At 41.2% G+C, this 24,562-nt stretch overlaps 1 protein-coding gene across 11 annotated transcripts in view; it reads right to left on the bottom strand.

Annotated features, from left to right (window-relative positions):
* LOC136008445 (poly(rC)-binding protein 3-like) overlaps nucleotides 1-24,562 on the bottom strand; it is a 315,785-nt gene that overhangs the window by 43,597 nt on the left and 247,626 nt on the right. For all 11 annotated transcript variants that reach the window (XM_065667760.1, XM_065667759.1, XM_065667758.1 and 8 more), the window contains 4 exons: nucleotides 19,015-19,162; nucleotides 4,979-5,002; nucleotides 4,847-4,879; nucleotides 2,302-2,418 (listed from right to left, as the gene is read on the bottom strand). In XM_065667760.1, coding sequence (XP_065523832.1) covers nucleotides 2,302-2,418; nucleotides 4,847-4,879; nucleotides 4,979-5,002; nucleotides 19,015-19,092 — 252 coding nt within the window. In that variant the 5' untranslated portion in view covers nucleotides 19,093-19,162. The remainder of the gene's footprint in view (nucleotides 1-2,301; nucleotides 2,419-4,846; nucleotides 4,880-4,978; nucleotides 5,003-19,014; nucleotides 19,163-24,562) is intronic.

Raw genomic sequence — 24,562 nt, 5'->3', positions numbered from 1 at the left:
AATATGCAGAAAGTCCAGTCAAATGCCCGAATTTCAAATTTCTTTGCCTATTGCTACCTATAGCACTTTCAGAGACTATGCTGTGTTGGGTGGTGGGGTGAGGATCCAATGCTGTGCAGCGGTCTACATTTTTACGAGAAATGCAGGGCTGTTTCCACTGGGTACTCATTTTGGTGGGAACTGCTGGGGATTATCGCTGTTAATGATACCCTCAGCATTTTTCAGGATAAGGCCCTAAACAGAACACGTTTTTTGTGTAGAGGGTAGAGAGACTGCTCTCTCCAGGTCTCAGTGGATTGGAGGATATGGTACCATACACAAAGCTGCTTCTTAAGCTTAGAAAAAAAAAGGATTGGTACAAGATGGGTAGGAGATAAAGCTGAGAGAAAAGATGACTACAGGTGGTTTTAAAATTGGGCTGAGCAGAATTATTTGTGTGGTTCTGCAGGATTCAACCTCAAAATTGTTATCTCAATAACTCCTAAGGAAAAAAGTTAGTATTCTTATAAAATGTACTATGCAACAAAATCAGAGTACTTTAACATGTTGGAAGACTGGTGTATCACACAGAAGGTCTGAAAACCCATGTGGGACTGGAGCAATATAAATGGGATTAACATTTGCAGTATGAAAAATGTGGCATTTGTCTGGGGGCTGACAGGAATGTTGGCTGAGACTGAAGAGATTCCCACTGAGAACACCTGAGCAGGAGCTGGGTATACCCACGAAGCACAGCATGGCTGTGTGCAAAACATTACACTAATAGGAAGTGAGGCATCTCCAGCAGCGATAGGAACATGTTAACTAGGACAGGGGACTGTTAGAGCCGTTAAATAAGCCCTTTTGGAACTTCATTTGCAACCTGTCCAAGATTAATATAAACAAAAAGCTAGAAAGGGATTCCTAAAGTCACAAGAGAGGTAGAAAATGCATCCTCTGAAGGACAGCTTGGCTCACCTACCCTGCAAAAGAAAGGATGTGAGGGGATAAAACTGTTTTCTAAAAATTGTCTAAGAGGGGAATCCTCAGGGATGGAAAGGCAAGGATTATTTAAACCTATGGCCAGAGCTGGCACAGAAACAAAGCTGCATAAACTGTTCATGAATAAATTCTGGTGAGGAGTGAAAAGCTGTCTAATTCTCTGACAAGTGAGGCTGTGGATTCAGTATCAGGGAACAGAAAACATCTAACTAGTTTCTGGGCATGCTGAGAAGTTGCAGGTTGCAAGACACACCGCTTTTGCTAGAAGACAACTGCACCTGATGGCCTACAAACTCTTTTATAGTCCTGTTGCTCTAAATGTGAGCAATCACCATGGGTAAATAAAGGCACACACTGCCATTTACCATCAATGCCAGCATTTCCAAGTGCTAATAACCTCACTGACTTGAAGAAATAAGCACTCTTAAAGAGACTCACACCCCTCTAGTTTAATCATCAATGGAGAGACACAGTCCCTTTATCCTGCTGCAAGTAAATCAGTCCACTCGTCTGTAGGCTCTTCCTTTAGGAAAAGGTGAGCTGCCTTCTGCAGGGGCCTCTGTCTCTCTAGAGAGGACAGGAGAGACACCTGGACTAGATGTAAGATTTTCAGAAGCAGAGGGAGTTAAATCCTCTCCTGAGTAACAAGAGTTCATATTCTGTAGCTTGCTGTCTTTTCTATGAGGTTTCCCGTTAAAGTGGCGACCATCTCTAATTGTAGCTGTTTCATGACAGTTGGGGAGATCCCAGCACTTTAGGTACGTATCTGCACAGATCGGTTTCTCTACAGTAAATTGAGCTCTTGCCTTTCTCTTAGTGCCTTTATTCTAATTAAATTTAAAAGCTAAGCTTTAAATATGGTAATTGGTAACCATATAGTTTGTTTGTAAAGTAAAAAAATCTGTTTAGATGAGTTCTGTATTCATTTTGACATATATAAAATTTACATCAATACCAAATGGAACCTTATAAAAACAGAACTAAAATTTAAGCAATTATTCTTTTCAAATCAAACCCACAATGGGACAAGAAATTTTCCAAGACATTTTTCCTACCATTAGTGCGCATCACTAGAAGCAATCGCTTTTCCCTGAAGCCTCCAAAAAGCAAAAGAAATGATCAAACAGCTTGAAAATTGACCAATTACTTCTCTTCAGCATTGTTGCCAAAAGCATTTATAAAAAATACAGCCACTTTCATTGCTATTAAATAGAACATTAAACAAATAATATTTAACATTAAAGCAAACATGAGAAAGTTCAAACGGTGTTCGTATTTCAACTTGAAGAGAGAAACCCCCCCCATATTTTATTTGCTTACCTCTTCAAATTTTAGTGCAATCATAGAAAAAGCTTTAAAAATTGCATCTGTTGGGCCTGTTATTGTCACAATTCTCTCCGGACAGGAGCCTTCTGAAATATTGATTCGAGCACCGCTCTGTCAAAAAGAACAAATATTTTTCAAATTTATACTTCCCAGGGAACAAACTAAGCAGGATTAGGGATACAGTTTGGGAAGCAATATCTTGAGGCTTCTAATTCCCTCTCCTACAACTGCAGCCCAAACATTACATAATTTCAGCATAAACACTCCAAAAATGCACCTAACTGGGAAGCCAGATTCTGTCTGGGTAAACACTTAGCCTTCTTCATGGTATGCAAACAGTGCTTCTGTAACTCAAAGTTGTGAATAACAGCACAATCAAGTCTTTTCCCTTTCCTCTTGCTGGGTTTACCTCAAATAGAACCGGAGCTGCAGAATTTCAGACAAAATTGGTTGCCTCCAGGGAGCATCTCCCAGGGAAGGCACACCTCTCTGCTTTAGAGACCCAAAGGCAGGGTCTAGACAGGGCACTGCTTTGCACTGTGGAGAAGACTCCTTATAGATGTGTTTCCTGCAAAGGCAGTCAATTACTGCGCACTGAACAACCCTTTAAAGGAGTACTAGTAGGACAGGCAACAGTAACAGTGTTACTTCCTTTAGGCAAGGAGCCTACTGGAAGGAGTCAGAAAACTTTAAAGCTTGGAGACAGGGCAGAATGGCTCTTCGTATACTTAGTCCCCTTTATGCCACTGTGGCAGTGAAGAGAAAACCCCTAAACCAGATATAAACACATTCAAGAGTATCTTGGTGTAGATAATGATCAAATCCAGTACAGGTAAGACCCACCCTACACTTTCCCTAAGGTTTCAGGCATGAAAATGTGCTAAATGCAGCCTAAGGAGTCACTGGAGCATCCACTCATCCACAAACACTGACCTCCCTGAGGATGTGGGCCTGTAGCCAATGTGAAGATGGTTTGGGTTAATTTGGCCCTTTGTCTTCAGGATTACCACAAATCAGCTGATGTGCTGTGTTTCTGAGCCCTTATTCATGTCCATACTGCTGCTCAACAGCAAGATATTGTATTCATTTAAAGGAGAACCAAGTTATAATCATGTGGAAACATAGCCTCTTTGTCCTGTGCTGATATAAAGATGCATATAATTCCTTTATTTAAAATAAACCCCCACCAATCAAATAAAGCCTCTTGTGACCACCTGTGGATTTTTCAGGAGTGGAAGAAGAACACTTGATAAATATCTTGAAAAACTAACCAGGAATCATAACTCTTCACCAAGATGCTTAACTTGGAAGTCAGGAGCACTCTCCAACGATGGCTTCCCTTTTGTGGATGCAAATCATATCCAGAGATACATGCCCATGATCATAATTAATCACAAAACTAAAATGTGTTTAATCAACCAGCAGGATTACCTAGAATATTGAATTTCTTTTTACTTCCACTTTTTCTTAAGCCTTAGCAAATGTACTTATCTGTAAAAACATGTGTGAAAACTCTTATCATCAAAATAGGGGCTCTGGACTCAAGTCAGCCTGACAACAAACTCCCTATTGTGTATATTAAAGATGGATCTCAGCAATTTTCTTTACTACAAACACTTTGAGATTTCCCTGCCACAGACCTTTTATCAGCGTATAAAACAACAAAGCCGCTGACATAGTAATACACTGCAGGTTTACCAGAACCAAATTGACTTTTCTTGAGGCATCCTCTATACACTCTGCACTCCTGAAGTTTTGAACAGTAGGATCTGTCTTCTGAGCTATGCTTTTAGCACTTGTTTCAAAGAAGGAAAATTACATGGATTTCCAAGTAAGATGTGCTGCCTTGCAGGACAAGTGCAGGTCTGTAACCTCCACCTGGGCACAATCCTCTGAAGACAATGCAGCTTGCTCTGCAGCACAGAAGGATGCCTGTGGACAGTGGGGAGACTGAGGCTTATGTAGTGCCCTGTTTTAGTTACCTGTTTTGTGTTTATGACCTTTCCAAAGGATGCGAGCGGTGGGTGTGTAGGTCTACCCTGCTCACATCCTACTCACAGGAAGTTAAGGCTTTGTCAAGACATGGCAGAAGGATACTTCAGGTTACACAAGTCTGGCTACAGCCCTGCGGAAGCCTGTGTCTACCCTCAAACTTTACATGCATCAATCTAATGCTTGGTTTCAGATTTTGGAAACTTTCTACCAGGAGGCCAAGCCACATGCAGGACCGATGTTGGTATGCTAAAGAAAGATACAGTGGTTTCAATGTACAGAATCACGCTAGCTAAGCTGTTCCTGAAATAAGACAGCAGCAGGCGTATTGCTACGGGAATGAAAGACTCCAGACTGCTGTGGTGATAAGGTGGTTACATTAACAACAGCGTTTAACTGAGGACAGCACATTTATACACCACCAGTTGCAAAGAATGGTGATGTTAAATCAAGTGCCCACTTGATGGCAGTGTCGGTCTGCACATGCAGAATTTCGCTGTGAGCTGGAATGAAAGGCAAGTAAAGACATCATCAAGGCTTGTCTTACCTCCTCCCTCATCTTCTTAACTGTCTCACCTTTCTGTTAAAGAAACAGAAAAAAAGTTAGCCTGGACTGATGAAGTGAACTGATACACAATATTTTGACATGAAAATAAAGAGAAAAAAGTAATTTCCTGACCTTTCCAATAATGCTTCCAACCTCCTGAAACAGAAAAAAGAAGACACAGTGAATGACACTATTCGCTACAGAAGAGCATTTGCCCTGCTCCCAAGCTATTTCACTATCACTTATTTCAAACCTGCAATGTGAAGCATAGCCCCTTCCATTGTTGCTGTGTACAAATACATTATATTAGATACAAAGGGCAGACTAAAAATGCAGTTCTGCAGCCTACTGATTGTACAAGAATACATTTAACAGAAGCTGATCTTGCAGATACAGATCAATCCTGCAACTATAAACACAGATAAATCCCTAACAGGGAATGAAAAGTTCAAAAATAACAGAACTGCACAACCTATTAGAGAAAATGAGACATAATACAAGCATCAAAATAACTGCAGATCTCACTGAGAGCAAGCATTTACCCTCTTTACACCATGTAATAGCCAGAGCCCTCTTTCCATGCTACTGAATATTATTATGTAAACACCTGGTGGCCAGTCTTAATCTCCCTGTTAAGCACTTACAGAACAATAACTGCTAATCACTTTTCAGGGATTTGGGAATTGCTGCTGGGCTTTCACAATCTTCCATGAAGGGCCAGGCTGAGAAATGTGACTGTGAACATACAATAGAGGAACACTTTGGCAGTTCTGGCAACATCCCAAGGGTTAAAAGCTCAATGAATAAAACCAACAGGTAGCAAAACTGAAGCTAATCACTCTAAAATGAATAGTCTGGGCATGTTACACAGATCACACAGGTGTGACATCAAACTGGAAATCATCTGATGCAGAGGAGACCAGTTAAAGGAAAACAAGCTCTTCTCCTATACCCAGACTGTGAAATCTTCTTTAATGGCTAAAGACTATCTCACATGGCTCTGTCCCAGACATGATATACAGTCATGTGTCCCCACCTCCCCCAGTGAAGCCTTGTGTGGGATGGTTTAGTGAGGGGTGTACCTGTCCATGGCAGGGGGGTTGGAACTAGATGATCTTGAGGTCCTTTCCAACCCTAACTATTCTATGATTCTATGATTCTATGATTCTATGACTCTATGACTATCTCACATGGCTCTGTCCCAGACATGATATGCAGTCATGTGTCCCCACCTCCCCCAGTCTGACCCATCCTGAAACACAGCCCACAGAGCAAGATTTAAGAAATTGACCTCCACTCCTCTGTCCAATGATGGACTCAAAATAAAACGGTACTAACTTCACTCTTCAGTAAAGAACTACCTGCAGTGACCTCGAGAGAGCTATTTCTCACCAGTTATTTATAAGCTTAGAATACGAAGCTGCTTGTGCTTGCAACTTCGCACATCCTGCCCACAAGATATAAAGACTTTTCAGTGAGCAGACCACCCATCTCAATTAAGAACTTTGGCATATGGTTCCTTTGCACTCTCTGCAAGTCTGCACGTAACACGAGACTGGGGGAAACAGTCAATGTACTGCTGGACATGGCTGCTCTTTGAAGTCTCACCTAGACAGGCTGAAGAAATTGGCTGAGAGAAACCTCAGGGAGTAGAACAAAGTAAAATGAAAAGTCCCACCAAGTTGGGCAAAAACTTGTTACAAACTGGCTTTGTAGAAAAAGTCCTGAGGGCCCCAGTGCACAACTCCAACACAAGCACATGAGCTCATCAGCAGTGCATCCCTGATCAAACAAATGCTGGGCTGTATTAGCAAAAGTGTAGCCAGCAGGCTGGGGCAAATGATTCTTGCCTGCTCCTTGTGTTTGTGAGGCCGTGCCTGGAGCATTTTGTCCTATTTCAGGCTCCCAGTAGAAGACAGCCAAGGACACACTGATGTTAATTCAGTGCAGGGCCACCAAGATGGTCAAGGAACCAGAGCACAGGACCCGTGAGGAGAGATTGAGAGAACCGCATGCATTTGTTCTTAGGAAGACTTGGGAGGGCATCTTATTGCAGTTTGCAGGAAAAGGAAATAAGGAAAGCAAGTTGCAACATCAAATTCCTACTTGACATGAGGAAGAATTTTTTACTATGGGGATGGCTGAACACTGGAATGGGCACCCAGAGAAGCTTCATCCTGCAGTCTCCATCCTTAAAGGTGTCCAAACCCAGTCTGGGCAAGGTCCTGACCAATCTGCACAAATGGGATCTTGATTCAGGAGGTCAGACTGGAGACCTTTGGGAGCTCTTCCAACCTCCAAGGGTCTGTGACTCTTCAAGCATGGCCTTATATCCACTGAAGTCAATGCCTAACTAGCCACAAAGTTCCTCAACCCATGGAGGCCCTTTCTCAGGCTTATTTTCAAACCTTACTTTTTCTGTTCTGAATTTCCCTTTCTTATTTCCCTTCCTACTTGTTTTCCAAGGTAAATTTCTGCTCTCTTATACATACTGACCAGAGAACAGATACTGTCCAGACAGGCACTGCAAATCTTACAGTTTGCCTTGCAAACTTCTATTTCTGCTGGCTGATGTACAGTAGATCTTTGCATGTCACACAGCTCTGTGACTGTTCTTGCTAAAGTTCTCCATGTCTGGCTGGGACAATGTGGCATCTGTACATCTGTGCATACAATGTGAAGAAGCAGCTCTGTGAGAAGATGAATGAATGAAGTGTACTAGCTACAGTTCTGTGTCTTGTGACTAAATTACCCCGTCTCTCTTAATATGTGGGTTTAGGTCATGCCTTTTCCCATGGCTGAGACTGCTGTACCAGCGTGCTGTGTAGGCTCTCTAATGAATTGTAGCATTTTTGTTAGCAGTGACAAATTTGGAACACCCATTCCACAATATTTTTAAGATCTTACCAACCTTTATATTATCACTGTAACTGTTGAATGCGGTTGAACAACGCAGGGAGCTGAATTCTCAGTGATAAGTCATCCTGGGAACCCCTCATGTCTAGTAGTTCCTGTCTGCCCACTCTGCACATTCAGCGGTTTTGCCTTGAAAACTTTTTTCCATTCTTCTCAATCCCAGCTTTCAGAAATAGTATCTTTTGCAAAACTGATTCTTAGGAGGTAGAAGGACCCTTTGCTATGGGTGAGCATATTGTGTTTCAATTGCTATGGGAAAGCAATCGGATTTCAGTCCTTGGTATAATTTCAGTTTTTGTATATGAGAAGTTTTATTAGAAACTGTAGGCCTCGTCTTGAATATGCAAAGCTCTGCCAGTATACACTTAGGATGAAATCTGTCCCAGTCCATTTGATCATACCAGGTCTTAATGACAGATGCTGGTCTTTCAGAAATGTATGGATGAGTCATGGATGAGTCATGGCTATTAAGTACAAAGATATCTTCCTTGGAAATAGGAAAAGATACTTCTGCTTTCGAAACCAAAATGCAATATGCTATTTGTAGCCCAAGTAAAAAAGTTGGTCCATTTCAAACAAGGAAATTGGGAGTATTTAAACAAGCAGCATAGAGCACGGAGCCAGGGTTAGGAGGAAAGAAACACTACATTCACATAGATATTCCCATTTTTTCCAGAATTTTTGATCCATACAGATTACCACAAATAAATAAATCTAGAATGGTTCTAAATGGGTCACTTCAGAATCTTTTGGGGCTTTAGGTGTTTCTAAGAAAGAAGCTTAAGAAACATTTAAGAAAGCTCCCATAAGTACTGGTGTCTACAGATCATGTCTTTAATTATGATGAAAAACCTACTTCGGAAGACTCTTTATATCTCCTTCCCCAAACTACCAGTGCAAACCTTTAGTGTTTCTTTATACGGTCCAATATTTGTTTCATGTGGATTCTTGTTAAGTGCTTAATGAAATATCTAACATCATTTTACAACACTCAAGTTTTATCAGTATTTCTAGCCAAGTTTACTTTGAGTAAACATCTTCAGAAAATGTTCCTACACTCGTCAGACACCAAACTATGCTGTAGTTATCTGAGTAACACTGAAGGGATGAGATGCCCATCACCTGCATCAGTTCATTGAAAGTCAGGAGTCTCCTGTAAGCCAGACACACAGCCTCCTCTGAAACTCAGGGAGAGAGATAATGGAGGATATTTTGTTCCTAAAAGAGGAGGGAAGAAGTGTCCTCCTGAGGGCTTCATCTTTCTCCATCTGAAGCAGGAGACGACTAGACTGACACTAACATACCTGAAGTTTGCTGAGAGGAATCCTACAGTTGATGTCAAATTCAGCCTCAGCGCAAGTCAGACAGGAGTCTGATTCAGCTCTCCTAGCAAACGCCTACTGGAGTATGCTAATAACTCTTGAAGTATTTGCTGTTTTCCGGTACTTGGGACTATAAGCTAAAAGTAAGTACTTATGATCAATTTCAGATTGATTTATTGACTAACCATCTATGCAAAACACAGTGGGAAAATAAGTTATATGGTAACACTTACTGAGTTTCATACACTCACACTTTAACAGCTGACTGAAGAGCAGTGCACAAAAAAAAAAAAAAGAAGTTACAAATGAGGGAAATAAAGCTAAGAAGGAGAAAGACAGGTCCACAGCAACCCAGCAGACTGACGCTGCGGCTAGAAGTACTACTCAAGCTCTTTGGCGTCAACGTATGAAAGTCCACCTGTCAGAAGCAGATATGCCACAGCAACCATGCTGGAGGAATAGGATGCTTTCGAAAAGCTGCAAACGTGTGCATGCCTACATCCACTGATACATAAGCACAAGCACACACAAATTTACATATTTGTATGTGAAGTCAAGATATACATAAAGGCACTAGATAGACAGATACCAGCTTTCCTTCAAGAAATGACAGCAATTTGGGGTGCATATGCTGATATTCACCACAGGAGCCTGAGTTTCAGGCCCAGGTAATGCCTTCTGAAGGGCATATCTCCAGGTGACAGTATCTCAAGCATGATAATCTCACAGTTGGGCTCCAACAGCTTCACTTTGGAAAACCCCAGGGAAATCAGAATTGTACATACTGATTTCACGTAACCTGAAAGTAATTCTCAAGCCTGGGGAGGGCTGAGTTGATTTATGACTATGATTTTCTTTAGTATAGCATCTCTAATAAAATAGATAAACAACAAGAGGTGAATCTCACCAACAAACACTGGAAGGCTGTTCAGTATCAGTGAAGCGTATTGCTAGCCAACCACCCGATTCATCACAGATAACTTGAGGAGATGCAATGGTAAGAGCCAGAGATGCTTGCTTTCATGCTGAAATGCAGCATATAATATTATTTGCACATCTTATTCACATGAATGGGATGAGTTTTGCTCTTGAAGAACACTTAAGAGTGGTGGGCCCATCAAAGAACAGACAGCTATTTTCTGCAGGTTTTGCATTATCTGTGGCGACGGCAAGGCAGCACCAGCAGAAGAAAATGTGGCAGCAGAGAAGTCTGTGACCCAAGGTGAAAACTAGGATCTTCAAGATGTGAGTGACTAAACAAATATATAAAACAGGCTGCTTTAGAAAGCTATTTCCTAATCAGTTATCTGGTGTGCCTTTTGGGTAACAAGAGAAAGAAATTAGCCGTGTTCAGAAAGCCAGAGGCTTAACAAGTAGTAACAAACCTTGGTTTAAAGATTAACCTTTGATCTGTAAACACAATGTGTGAAAATCCGTAATTTTTCCAAGTGTGAGGCTAGTTTCATAGTTACTGTGTCCCAGGAAATCAAAACAAAACAGGCAGCCATTCCAGGAACATAGAATAGCACAGGCCTTGCTCTATTACCATGGGGCATGTGGCTTCTATTTATCAGTGTTATGGTGTGAACGGAACACTAACCTCTAAGGACCCCTGAGATAAAACCACTTCTAGAAGGAAAGCACGTTTAAGAAGTAATGTAAGAGTATATACTTTCACCCCAAAGCATCTGACAAAGCACAGGCCACATCCTAAAGCCTGCAATTCATTCAGGCAATGCTTTGATTGAACATGATTACCTGCTTTCTATGAGCAAGGATAAGCTAGAACCAGTATGACTGGACTCTACAAACTAAACAAGCCTGCTAGAAAAGCATTGAAATGAAAAGAAATACAGCTTTCCATGGCAGGATGTATGTGGGGCATCAGTGTTTTTCAAAGACTGGGAGAAAACTCCGTTTTGGGAAACATTAGATTGGATATAAGGAGGAAATTCTTTCCTGTTCGGGTGGTGAGGCACTGGAATGGGTTGCCCAGCGGGGTTGTGAGTGCTCCATCCCTGGCAGTGTTCAAGGCCAGGCTGGATGAAGCCTTGTGTGGGATGGTTTAGCGTGAGGTGTCCCTGCCCATGGCAGGGGGGTTGGAACTTGATGATCTTGAGGTCCTTTCCAACCCTGACTATTCTATGATTCTATGATATTTCTACCTCAGGGAATGGCTGCCTTGGATATATTGAGAGTCTGGTTTGTGTTCTGGGATTAGCCTCACTGAGACAGGAGATTTCACGTTCCTAGGTGGTGGTTCACTAGTTGCTGTCTGATGCTAACAGCCCTAATTCAGCAAGGCTCTGCAGTCCAAGCCCTTACTGATACAGATCTCATGCTAACAAATGTGGTTGTATATGAGGAAACCTTTAAATTAGTCTTTCTGACAGAGATGCCACTGTCAAGAACCTTCACAGGTCCCTCTAATATTTTTGGGGCAGCTGTGCCAAAGGGCATTTCTCATTTACTTTTTGATAGCAGGTGGGGAACCAAATTAGATTCAATTTCACACCAAACCTGGCAGCCTTTCCCTAAAAAGCAACCCCAGAAATGGTTCTGTCCCTTTGCTTGTCCCTCTGCCTGTGATGTTGAAGCAGCAGCATTGAGTAGGGTGTGTGCTTTCTGCTGTCTCAGTTCATGTACTCAGCTGTGGACATACGAGGAGATTCTCTTTGACAGAAGCGGGAAAATTTGGCTATGGAAATTGGTTTTGGGCACATACAGGGCCCCGAGGCTGGCAGAAAAGACCTCTGTCCTTCCATTGAGTTTTTACACTACTGAGAAACCCTCAGCTGTTACTACAAACACACTGAGAGTGCATCTTGTGTTATGTATTTGCACAGAGAGTTTTGTTCCATAACCAGAGCTCTTAGGTACCACAGTAATGAAAACAAACAAAACAAGAACTATAATAGCAATAGGCAGGACAGTCAATCCTTATAATACCCTGACCAGCACTCATGGAAACAAGAATGAACAGAACAAACATTGGCTTGTTTGGCATTTTACAGCTTGGATTAAATTACTGACAAGGTGATTCTTAAAGCTACTTTGTTGTATTCTATATTTTAATGAGTAAAAAATAAAAGAGAAAAATGGGGAAGGAGAAGGGCATTACTTTTAAGATGGGGAAAAATTATTTCTGCGCTTGTTTTAGAGTCTTTCAGGGGGCAATTAAGCAGGCATAAAAAGGTGGTCACAAAAAGAAATCCTTGGTGATAAAACTGTATTATCTATACTAATGAAAATGGCAAATTCCTCCATGATTTTATTGTCTTTATTTCAGCTCTTAAGTGTGAGCATTCTTCTTAATGAGTCTAAATTTTACTTTTGTTTCTTGTAAAAAATTCTATGTGTAGTATCATAAAATAATCATGAACATGCCTAAAAGTCACCACTGAAGCGGCATGTAAGTGTCCTGTAACCAGTGCTTCAGAGCCACAAGCACCCACTGATCCTGCGGAAGCCATCGGGAAATAAAGTTCCTGAGGGCATCTAAAATGAAGCTGCAAGTACTGGAATTTTAGCACCTAAAAATCAAGGCACTTCATATGGTTTTGTCCAAAGCTGAAAATTTGATTGCATTTTTTCCTAATTCACTACTGCTGAAATTATGAGAAACATATCATTGAGCAAATGCTCCCACGGAAGGAAAAGCTCCGCTCAGGCATCATATCTTGTCTCCTTCAGTACAATATACGTATGTATAGTCTACATACTGCTTTTCCCCAGACATGTTTAAAATCTGTTTAGGAGACTTCCAGAACCTCACAAAAATCCCAATACCAGGAATTTCTCTTGAGGTTCCCTTATTAGGATTTATTTTCAAAACCATACTTTATCCCATTATTCCCTGCCGGAAGCACTTGCATCATTCAAAATAACAACACTCCATTACACTTGTACTTATTCTCCCCAGGTATTTTATGAGAATGTCTGAGGAAAGCCAGACAGAGCCTCCTCAGCCTCCTAAAACTTTGTTATTTTTCTGTGAGTCCCGTCTCTGCTCAGTTCTCAACATCACACACGTGGCACCTGCTACTGAGCATGGAACCGCAGATGTAATTTTGCCAGAAGAACAGTAAGGTAATTGCCATCTCTGCCTCACGATGCACCAACGCTATACATCCAAAACTGCATATGCTTCTGCTGCAACAGCTTTCCTCTCCAACTCAGCATATCCCAAATGTGCCAATCTCTAGACACTGACACATCTGATGCATTTTATGTTTTCCAGATTTCCTTCTCTCACAGAACATGTGTCTTCTAAATTACCTTCTAGTGTTAATTGCCTCAACCCTCCAATTTACACCTCTCAGTATTTGGCAAAAATCCTACTTCCCTGCCAGTTTTCCCTTCCCTCCTTCATCCCACCTGTAAACGATTTCCTTGTTCTTCCTAACCATCTGAATTTATTAATCCATTTTGTTTTGTATTTCTGAACTCCTTTCCCTTTCTCTAGAAGATTTCTCAGACTCAATATATTAATACATTCTAGTTCGGTTTCTTGCAGATTGCACTCAACACGGTTCCACTGACGCACACCTTCATGCAGTGCCTGTGGAAACAATGCAGCTTTCCTTCTCCAGGTTTGTACTGGAGGGAGGAAGCAGGGACTCCTTTCCTACCACTACAAGATGGAGACCAAAGTAGATTTGCGACCCTGCTGCTCCTTCTATGAATATGTTCTTTTTGAACATTTTCTTCTGTTCCACCTCATGGACCTGACTTGAAAATCTCTATTAAAGCTGCTTTCCTGAAATGTAACATCCTTCTACCGGCACAGCCTCTTGACTAAAATGAACCTTTAACAGTGAGTCTCTAGGGTCTTCATCAGCCTGTTAACACTGGCTGTGTATAAACCCAAACCAGTCCAAAATCATGTAATCTTTACCAAGTATAGTCAAAATAGGTGCTTTTTCAAGACTGTTTTCTTTCTGGGCATGAACTGACCAAAACTAGAACAAGAGCACTGCAGATGCACGCTGGGAGATACCTACAATTTCCACAATCTTCCAACCTCATAATCTGTGGTAGTAATCAAGAAAAAAACACCCCAAGTAACAGCCACAATCTATGGGAACAAAAAACTCAGCAAAAGGTGAGCAAAGAATGATAAAACATCAAGCTCCACCAAAGACCCTGCAACTTGCGGATAGCCAAAAGAAGTTTGATTTTGACAAATATCAAAAAAGGAATTAAAAAGTGAAGGGCACATTTCTGTTGGAGCCTCAGCTCTGCCTTTCCTTACTGAGGGCTTTGATAGCTGGGGACTGCCCACAAATGCACACACACTCAAGTTGTGTTCCTTCGGTCCTTCAAAATTGGTGTTCTGGTACGGGTAAATGCTGCTACTTCTGCTTTTGCTGGAAGCAGAACTTTTGCAATCCCTGCAATATTGTAGTCCTGCCTACAAAGTATACTTTTTAGGTAGATAAAGGGAATAAAGTATCTGCACCCATTCATGTCTCTGCCCTACAGAGTGATTTGATTTTACTTCAAGAAACAGCAGGAATTAGATGGAAAATACAGAAGTAGGGCAATGTAAACAGGCCCAGTCCATATTCCCTTTTTTTCGCTACTGAAATGCACAAAACAGCCTTATTCCTTAATGTGGTGCACCCTCGTTATTAATGAAAGATGAAAATACATAGAGTATATTAAATAATGCAGAGATGAATCCTAGACATGCTCCAAAATGCTCTTCCATTCATGCCCTCTTCAGAACAGCATTCAGATAACTCAGTCAAAATTACTACTATGGCAACTTTACAGGAAGTATGCACTTTTTTTTAACTTGTCCTTAAAAACCTCCAGTAATGGATGATGTTGCATCCCTGGGCAGCCTCCTCCCCTCCTCATACAGCCATGTACCATAGATCACAGAATGGTCTGGGTTGGAAGAGACCTTAAAGCTCATCCAGTTCCAACCCCCAGCCACAGGCAGGGACACCTTCCACTAGACCAGGTTGCTCAAAGCCCCGTCCAACCTGGCCTTGAATACTGCCAGGGATGGGGCAGCCACAGCTTCTCTGGGCAGCCTGTGCCAGTGTCTCATGACACTCATGATGAAGAACTTCTTCCTCATATCTAACATAAATCTCTCCTTCTTCAGTTTAAAGTCATTCCCCCTTGTCCTGTCACTACATGCCCTTGTAAAGAGTCCCTCTCTAGGTTTCTTGTAGGCCCTCAGCACCTATTGGAAGGCTGGTATAACATCTCCGCCGAGCCTTTTCCAGGTTGAACAAGCCTGGTTTTCCTGATTTTGCTTCTAAAACATCCAGTTGCTTCTTTGTGGATATGAAGAACATCTGAGCATTGCCCCTGTGTACGCCCTAGCACCTGCCCTCCCATCACAAGAATGTATGAACAAGCGTTTTGTGTTGCTTCTAGTTTCTTTTCAGGGCTGTTACACGATCATAACTTTTTAACTGATGTAACATGGCATAAGATGAAAATTAGGCCATTTATTTTACACCATCACACTCTCTCTCAAGTCCTGGCTCAGGACCAGGCCCTGGAAACACTCTGATGTTAACCTTTCATACCTCACCATCTATACCCTGCGATTCCTTATTATTACAATTTCTGCCTGAGAAAATCAAGGCTGTGCCCTGCCTCCTTGCCAGCAAGCTGTTCCCAAATCTTGCTATGCTGTGGAAGAGCGGTGGAGAGGGTCCTCCAAGTGGCCATCCCAGCCTCTTTGGCAGGAGGCTGCATAAAGCCCTGTGGGAGCTCAGCTGGACCTACAGCCTCTTCTCCCCTTAAAGCAAGACAGAGCAAAGGCATGAATGAGAGGTGCCCTTCCTGCAAGGAGGAATGGGACCTGGGTTGTACTGGAGCTGAGGACCGTTCCCATCTGTTTTCCTTTCACCAGATGCTAACATTGTCTTTGATTTTTCCTCTTGTTTTGCTTGTTATTGCTAAAGATAGATACTTTTTATTCCCCACCCTCTTGCAAAGGTTTGTCCATTCATATAAAGCCTGATTTTTCTGTTTGCAGAAATAAAATTTAGCTTAACTGCCTAATTAAGATGTCCATCCTTGACTCAAAGCCCCTATACAAATCATAGAAGGTACACGCTGAGAATTTCTGAAGTCCACAGGATTTACAGCCAAGATAACTAAACATAGTAGCACAAGTTACGGACTTTCAGTCAAATGAATGCAAATATCACAAAGTACATAGACCTTCGCTACGCAAAGGTATACTGGCAATAAAGGTTTAGAGACAGAGTTAAGGTTGGTGGGGACAGATCCTCATTTTTCCACGAAACACCCTAATAAATTCATAACTTTAAAATGAGCTTACTTTAATATTAACTGAGGCCACTTTGCTACTGTTCTTTTTAAAAACAACCTTTTAATTCCCATCTTCTCTTTCAGGTTATGACCAGTTATGTACAGCCCAAGCTCTGCTTCAGTTAATTGTTTCGTCTAGAAATACTAATTAGAAATCAGCAATTTCTACCAATGTCATTACCACAACAACTGTTAAGGAAGAGCCTAGAAATGTTTCCTTTTCACTGGCTCACAGAGCTTTCAGAGTGACCTTCTCACACTGCGTTCATATTGATTCAGATATCCTTCATTCCTCTATATTTTAATGTCTAAATCACAGAAATTACACCAAAGAACTGTAAGGGTCTGTCTTTTATCACCAAAATAAATTGATTTAATGTACTCTTTGAAATACTTAGGCACAACAGGATACATGGTTAGAGCATAGCAGAGTTAACAGTATACCCATAGTGCCTTGTTATCTGAGGATGCATAGTACACTCTCTCTTAAAATGTGAACTTCGTAGCTTCTACGGGTTTAATTTAGACCTTTGGGGCTACATACACATTGAAGATTGCACATGTAACATCCATTATTGTTAAAAGTGGTTGCACATACAATTACTGATTTTTCACAAAGAAAATTAACTTTTTCTAATTTAATTTCTGATTAAAACCAAACATAGTATAAAAAAGCCCCAATCTTAGCCCACAGTTTAACTAAAATGTCCTGAAAATGACTGATACTTGAGTTTTGCTTTAAAGGCATGGCTCTGAATGAAGCAGAGCTGACAGTGTCTGACAGTGGTTGAAAAAAGCACACTTAAGCACAGGTGAATTTGACTGCAACCGGTACAGCTACTTGTACCCACCAGGATAAGGATGTGTTCAAGAAGAGGCTGAAACAGGCTGAGAAAGTTGGGGCTGTTCACCCTAGAGAAGAGAAGGCTGCGTGGAGATCTCATAGCAGCCTTCCAGTACCTGAGGGGGGCCTATAAGGATACTGGGGATGGACTCTTCATTAAGGACTGTAGTAACAGGACAATGGGCAATGGTTTTTTTAAACAGGGGAAGTTTAGATTAGATAATGAAGAAGTTCTTTACTGTGAGGATGGTGAGGCACTGGAATGAGTTGCCCAGGGAGGTTGTGAGTGCTCCATCCCTGGTGGTGTTCAAGGCCAGGTTGGACAGAGCCTTGGGCAATATGGTTTAGTGTGAGGTGTCCCTGCCTATGGCAGGGGGGTTGGAACTTGATGATCTTGAGGTCCTTTCCAACCCTAACTATTCTGTGATTCTGTGAGTCTAAATGCTACTCTGGACTGGGACCAGAGCACAGTAGAATCAACCCCTAAGACTTAATTTTCAGTGCAGACATGCATACAGATGTTAGGTGAGTTTGGTAAGAGAGACTGTTATTAAATTTGCTTGACAGATCCCTATTTAAGATGCAGATTCTACACACCAGATGCCTGCCTGAAGCAGAATATTTTGGGGGGGGGGGGGGGGGGAATCAAACAAAATGGTTGGATGATTTCTGAGAAAATACATAATTTGATCTGACACAACCTTATTTCTGAGTTTTTTAATCTGCAGACTTAAACTGTACCTTCTCATACTTCCTAGCAGCTCTGTAAGTAAAATACAGAGGGAGACTATAATAGGACCTTAGTCTCCTGTCTGTGCTATAGTATCCTGCATGTGTGATCCTGCTGCAGATTGAAAGCATGAACTGTTTAAAAATGTAAATGTATTTTTTAGTTATTAAATTCTATGAGTGAAAATACTTTTAGATTCATAGACGCAAATTTGATCTCCAGAATTATATATATTTACTGTTCCTTATTAAGAAAGAGCCCAAATCATCTCCTTTATATAATTCATTCATTAAGCCTAAAAATGCCTGGTGTTGTCTGATGCAAACAACACAAACAAACCAATGAAATGTGTTTTTTTTTTTTTTAATTAAAAGCCCATTTTGTGATCTGGCAATGTGAAATAAACAGCTATCGGACTGTTAAGTCTGACAATACTGAATTGGCACTCTGTTTATGGCACAGATTTCACACTTATCTGCATGCTTAAATGCTACGCTGGACAGAAACAAAATAATAGTCAACCTTCCAAAATAAACCTGCAGGGGACTGAGACGAATGCTTGGTATATCAGGGCTTTCACTCTAGTAAGATGCTACATTGGAATAACAAAGAACTATCTCATTTGCATCCAACAGAAATAGTAATTCTGTGGCAATTATTTCACACAAGTCCATGTCCTAGTACCTTAACCCTCCTCCTTGCAGAATCCAGCTAATGATGAGAAGAGCAAGCTGTATGCAGGTCAGCCTTACTCAAGCGTATGCCTGATTTGGCTAACTATCGATAAAACTCCTTTTTGCTGCCGGATTTGCTCAAAATGGGTTTGTTACAGGCAGGGTTTGCTCCAATGAACTCCGGCTGCAGTGCAAACTGAAGTATGATGCCTTGAAAGGCCGGAGGTGATTTTTTGGTCATGGCAATGGTGCTTTTGACTCAAGTCAGAGAAGGAGGAGCAACGACACTCTGTCAATGTCACTGTAACGCTCTGATGGTAACTGCACACACTCGCTCAATACACAGGCAACTGCTGTGGCAACAATAAATGCTTCACCTTGCCATGCATGAGAAGTCGAATGGTAAGCGTGACATTGAGACCTCCTTCAGTCGCTTTTGGGTCCTTCGTGTTCATCCTGGCCTTGTATCTTCAATACTTGAAAGCAACTTCGTTTTCCTGGGTTTTTTCTATTCACTTAATCAACCTACAAAGAAGGAGAGAGAAAAAGTACCATTGAGTGGCCAAAGCTACTCCGAACTGAGAACATCATGCTGTACAAAGCAATTAACATTCCTTCCTTTGATTTTCTGGACTACAGTTTAGTGCTGAAAAGGCTCCTTTGATTATTATCCCTGTTCAACCAATTCTTTAGCCCTTCCCGATTACAAGATAAACTCCTCTTTGAAACTTTAAAAATTCCCTTAACTTCCTGTATTTGGAAGCTGAAAGTACAGAGCACACCAAAGTGAAATACAATGTTTTCCTCACAGCATTTTCTCTCTGTTAACCTTCGCTGTGTGTATATTCAATATATATATACATATATAAGCATTTTTTACACGTGCCTGGTGCTGTTTTCATTTTCCTCCCTGTTACTATCTCTTTTGCCTTTTGGTTTTACAGGAAATATATTTTTGTTTTCTCTCCAGCTAGAAAGAAATTAATTCTGAGCCTAAACACCGATCCCTGCCAGCCACAGCGGCTGACATATTATCAAAGACATCTGAGTTACCAAGAGCCACTTGCTGCTGTAAATCTGGGCACTGTCTGACTTTGTTTTAGTCTACCAGGCCCAGAGGTGGCTCAGTCCCTCAAAGGCCAAAGCTGAGCTTCAGCCCTAAGTAAAAAGAAGATTTTCCTTAATTCCTAATGACAAATTGCAGATTTTTCAGTCATTTACAAAGCCATAAATATTCTAAAATGCTAATGAAAGCTGCAAGGGATGGCTCTGAAGGGATAAACAAGATGCATTATGAATTTATTAATGCAAGGACATTTATCAGTACAAAAAAAAAAAGGGGGGGGGGGGGGGGCTGAAAGGAATATTACCAAGGGCAGGAAAAATCCACAGTAGAAAAGGCTTAAAGACTTCTTATTTGGTTCTGTTCTTTTCAGGGCTATCTTACAGAGCATAAAAAAAGCAGACATCATGCCTCTCAGTAACCATCCCTTATATTAATGAGAACCCTATTAGTTTTGCATTTTGGAGCTTCCCAAAAATTTGGCTAGCTTGGGTATTGACTAATGAGCACCTCTAAGGACAAGCATTTTGAGGACAAGCAGTGTCTGTCTGACTGGGGTTACAGGCTATTGTCCCCTTATGAAGACTTCTCAGGTATGGGACGAAACTACTGGAGAGACCTACCAGATCATTCCCTTCATAATGCCAGCAGCAATATCATGTAGACTGTTTCATCAACTCATTAAGCTCCATCTTAAGAGCCATTATGCACTGACAGACTAGACCAAAGTAAAGCCCATTGGAATTGAGCACATTATGTGTGAGGGAAGTCAGCAGCAATGCTTAAAGAAAGAGCACAAGAAAGAGCGCATCCCTGACTGACTTGCTGAGCTGCCAGCAATAAGTGATTCAGGGTCTTCTCGGAGACTACATCCAAACCAGCATTTTCAATAGCTGTTGTTGGACCACTCCTCTATGAATTTGTCTAATCCCTTCTCAAATCCACAGATTTGGTCTCCAAAAGTTCCGTTCTCACAGACTTATTACTGGTGTGAGAAGAAGTGGTTCACTTTATCTGGCTTAAATCTGCTGAGCGTCACTTCCCCTTGTAACACGTTTTGCCCTCTGCGTATTGTATGAAGACCATCCCAAAAAGTCACTCCTCTGGTAGCTGATGCTCCTAGTTTCAGCCTGAACCTGGGGGTGGTTCATTCCTGGTGGTTTTGCTGCAGAGAAATACACTGGAAGATGCAGAGTTTTCTCTCGAGTCTCTGCAGGACTACTTAGGACCACAGAGAGCTGCTGTGCCTTCAGTAACTGCAGGCAAGCATGCTTGAGGACAGTTGAAAAGAGAGAGAAAGAACAAATTTAACTCCCCTTCCTAAAAGCAAATTCATTAGATGCTACCACAGAGCAGCTCCTGCCTACCCAGTCCATTGCCAGGGCCCATTTTCCCTAACCCAGCATGGACTCATTGTATTTCATACCTTATGGTCTACCACCCAGATCACAGCCACTGAAATAAATCCCAATTATTCCACATTTACAGGCTTATCACTTCCATCATATATCACCTATCCAGATGGAGAAAGGCAGATAAGAAGCAAGGTGCCTGGGTGAGAAGGCAGAAAAAAGAAGCAGCCTGGCCATGCCTCTGATGTACCATGTGTGCAAGAGGGTGAATGGAAAATGTCCCAAAGCAGCTGGTAGGAAATGACAGAGAAAGGTATTGGACTCTATTCTGCTTCTTTAAGGTTAGAGCAGGACTCATATTAAAATCTGCAAGTGGGTTACCACAACAGTCCCTTCTGACAAGTGCAGAAGGGGGAGTAGAGGAGGCAGCTGTGGTTGCTCCCAGACTATGTAAGAGAATGGTCCTATGGTGCTCACCTACTGCTTGCCGAGGGAAATGCTCTGGCTCCTACAGCCCAAGCATCTTCTACTCAGCTCTGTCAAACAAAACAACCAACCAGCCCAAAAGCCAACCAACCCAACAAAAAAACCCCAAACCAAACCCAAAATGCCAAACAGGAGCACTCTGGTGCATAAACAGTAGAATACATCTCAGCGTTCTGGACTTTATGAGAGCATACTGGCTATTTAAGATCTCTGCAATGCTTAGGGTATGCCTGGAAGATTTCACATAACGGATATGTTTCAAGTAGAAGCAAGGTGTTTAAGACTCACTGTGGACCAAAATTTAGTGATGAAGGTACAGCTGTGTTTCTAAACACTTGCCTGTGTTTCTGAAAAGTATTCCCATGTGGGTAAAACAATCCCGGGCTAGACACACATTTACAGTTGCTATGGCCTTTACTGCTGTGGTGCTACTGCAGTATGCTCACTTTGGAAAAGACTTTTGGAGGACATCTTTTACCCAGACAACAAACCAATCCCCACCCAATCCTGACCTTTTCCAGATAAAACCTGAAAATATCTGTATCTTTAGCTAATGCCTTTTTCATTGTTATTAAAAACAGGTTAAAAATTAATTTCCACCACAGATATTGTTAAAAATGTCACTGCCATCTAATTTTTTGAAGGATTTTCTCTTTGTCCCTCCTCCCAACGAGCTCAAGCCCTGCACCTAGTATTGAAAATCAGAATGGATGTTTGGGGGAGGGCTGAGAGCCTGGGTGCCTGCAAGGAGCTAGGCAGCTGTGTGAGATACAAAAGGAATAAATTCAAAAAGGCTCTTTATCACATGATAAAGAGAAATATGTGAAACCAATACATATACCATGAAGACAGAAGAGTTATGCCAAAAAAAAACCCAACTAAACAAACCCAAAGAAAAATGAACAGGCAAAATTATAGTGACATTCAGCGGAAATCATGTCTAATTTACACGAGGATATTTAAACTCGGTCATCTAGTTCCAATGTATCTATAGGTTTTAAAAAAGAAAACTTCAATAAGGGAAATGTAAGAACATCCAGTCTGTGACACTAAATCTGTCATTTCTATAATAAATGGAATCATCCCAAAGGAGGGGTAGCTAAGGAGATGATCAAGCCAGAGGGATGGGGGCAGGAAAAGACAGGGGCTGAACAAGGAGACTAAGACATGAACAGAGAACATGAACAAAGAATTATCATGAGTTATAAAGTTATTATGAGTTAGGAAGTTGGACAGTAATACACTGATGTTATGAAAAAATAGTTCAGAGTTTGGTTTATGCAGCAAGAACTCTTAGAAAAAGAAGTGTTATTACTAGAAAAAAGAAAAAAAGGAGAGTAAGAGTGATCAAAAAAGAATGGAGAAAACTGAAACACAGGAAATCATGAAAAGGCTGTAGCGAAGTCCTCTTGATCAGAAGCCTCCAGGTGGAGGGAGACCTCCTGGGAACTGGAAGAAGCACATTGCAGGGGATGATGAGAAAAAAGGACCCTTGCTTTCAGCAGATCAGAGTTCTTCAGGGACAGATTTATGCTACTTGCATGATTGTAGTCTTTTACTTAAACTGGAGGAAATATAAGCAAGGAGGAAGGGGCTGAAAGGAGCATTAGAGTAATATGTATTACTATGGGACAAGAATTAATGACATTATCAACAGAAATCAATCCATTCAGCCATATATGTAAGGTTTAAAATTAAAAATCATCAGTCTGCCACAGAAAGGTTCATGCTATCAAATGAGGAAATAACTGCTTTGCTTTCAAGCTCTTTAATAAGCTAAGCAGTTATTATCTATGGCTTTTCACTTGAAAGTAACATCTCTCGATATTCAAGGACTAAACAGAGCAATTGTACAGAAGAAACACTGGCAGAAGTTAGCTCCCCCACCCCCAATCTAGAGTAAAATCAAAGCAAAACCAGCTACAGTTGTATTTTGTTTCAAGGAGCTTCTTTTCAGAAATAGTGAAAAGCGGTAACAATCACCAGCTATTTACAGTCTCAGCGAGAAGCAAAAGACAACCGCACTTTTGCTAAACATATGCTTCTTCAGTTTCTGTGTCAACTGAAGGATGAAGACATCTACTGTTAGTGACCCATATTGTTGTGAGGTTACTTCAGCTTGCTGAGAGCTCCGTTGTGAGGGATTCTGTGGGAAGCTTCCATGGAGGATAAAGGAGCTGGCGAGTTCTGGGAGATTTTCAAGAACACTCTCCTGGAAGCATAAAACCAGTTCCTCCTCCTTCAAGGTAGAGAAGCACAGGTAAGGAAGAGTTCCTCCTCCTTCAAGACTGAGCAAGAGACCCCCTTGGATTATCTGCGATCTGGATGCCCACAGTAATGTAACAGGAATAACAATAATAACTCTTCAAAGGATTTCTTCCCCATTAATAACTATTTGAGAAAGCAGAAAAAAAGGAGTGCTTTGAAGCACTCCAGTTTTATATAGAAGCCTCACCAGGAGAACAATAGCTAAGGAAGTGAGTGCAGTGTTAAACTTTCTACTTTACCAGTTCCATTTCCTAAACTACTGTAAAGGACTGTACACAAAGAAATGGGATTATACATTTGATTCACAACCTTACAATTTAAATCCCAAAATAGATTCAATGTTAATCTCTAACTCTTTAATTACATGAACAAGATCTGAAGAACCTGGTTTCATTAAATCGTCATATCATGGCCCATTTCAAGTAAGTTGATAGTTGGAATGGATCCAAAAAATCCAGCAATGAGAAAATTAATTCTTTGTATTAGAAGAACAAAGTATGTGTGTATGTGTGAGCTGGTAAAAAAAGGTTTTCACTAAAAAGATAAGATGAAGGAATAGCTCAAAACCAAGATTTAAACAGTAGAGAGAACAAGGATTCAGAAAACTCAAAAATCACATGCTCAAAGAGGTCTAAAAAACAATAAACTGATAGGAAAGTAAGCTGAACTTGGACCACTGAAATAAAAGATCAGTTCTACAGAAAAAGTGGTAAGATATTAGCTCAAAATTCAAAGGCAATTAAAGAGCAGCACATT

This window comes from Lathamus discolor, chromosome 2 (genome assembly GCF_037157495.1).
Source record: "Lathamus discolor isolate bLatDis1 chromosome 2, bLatDis1.hap1, whole genome shotgun sequence".
Classification (NCBI taxonomy): Eukaryota; Metazoa; Chordata; class Aves; order Psittaciformes; family Psittacidae; genus Lathamus; species Lathamus discolor.
This window is presented reverse-complemented; position numbering and strand designations above follow the sequence as displayed.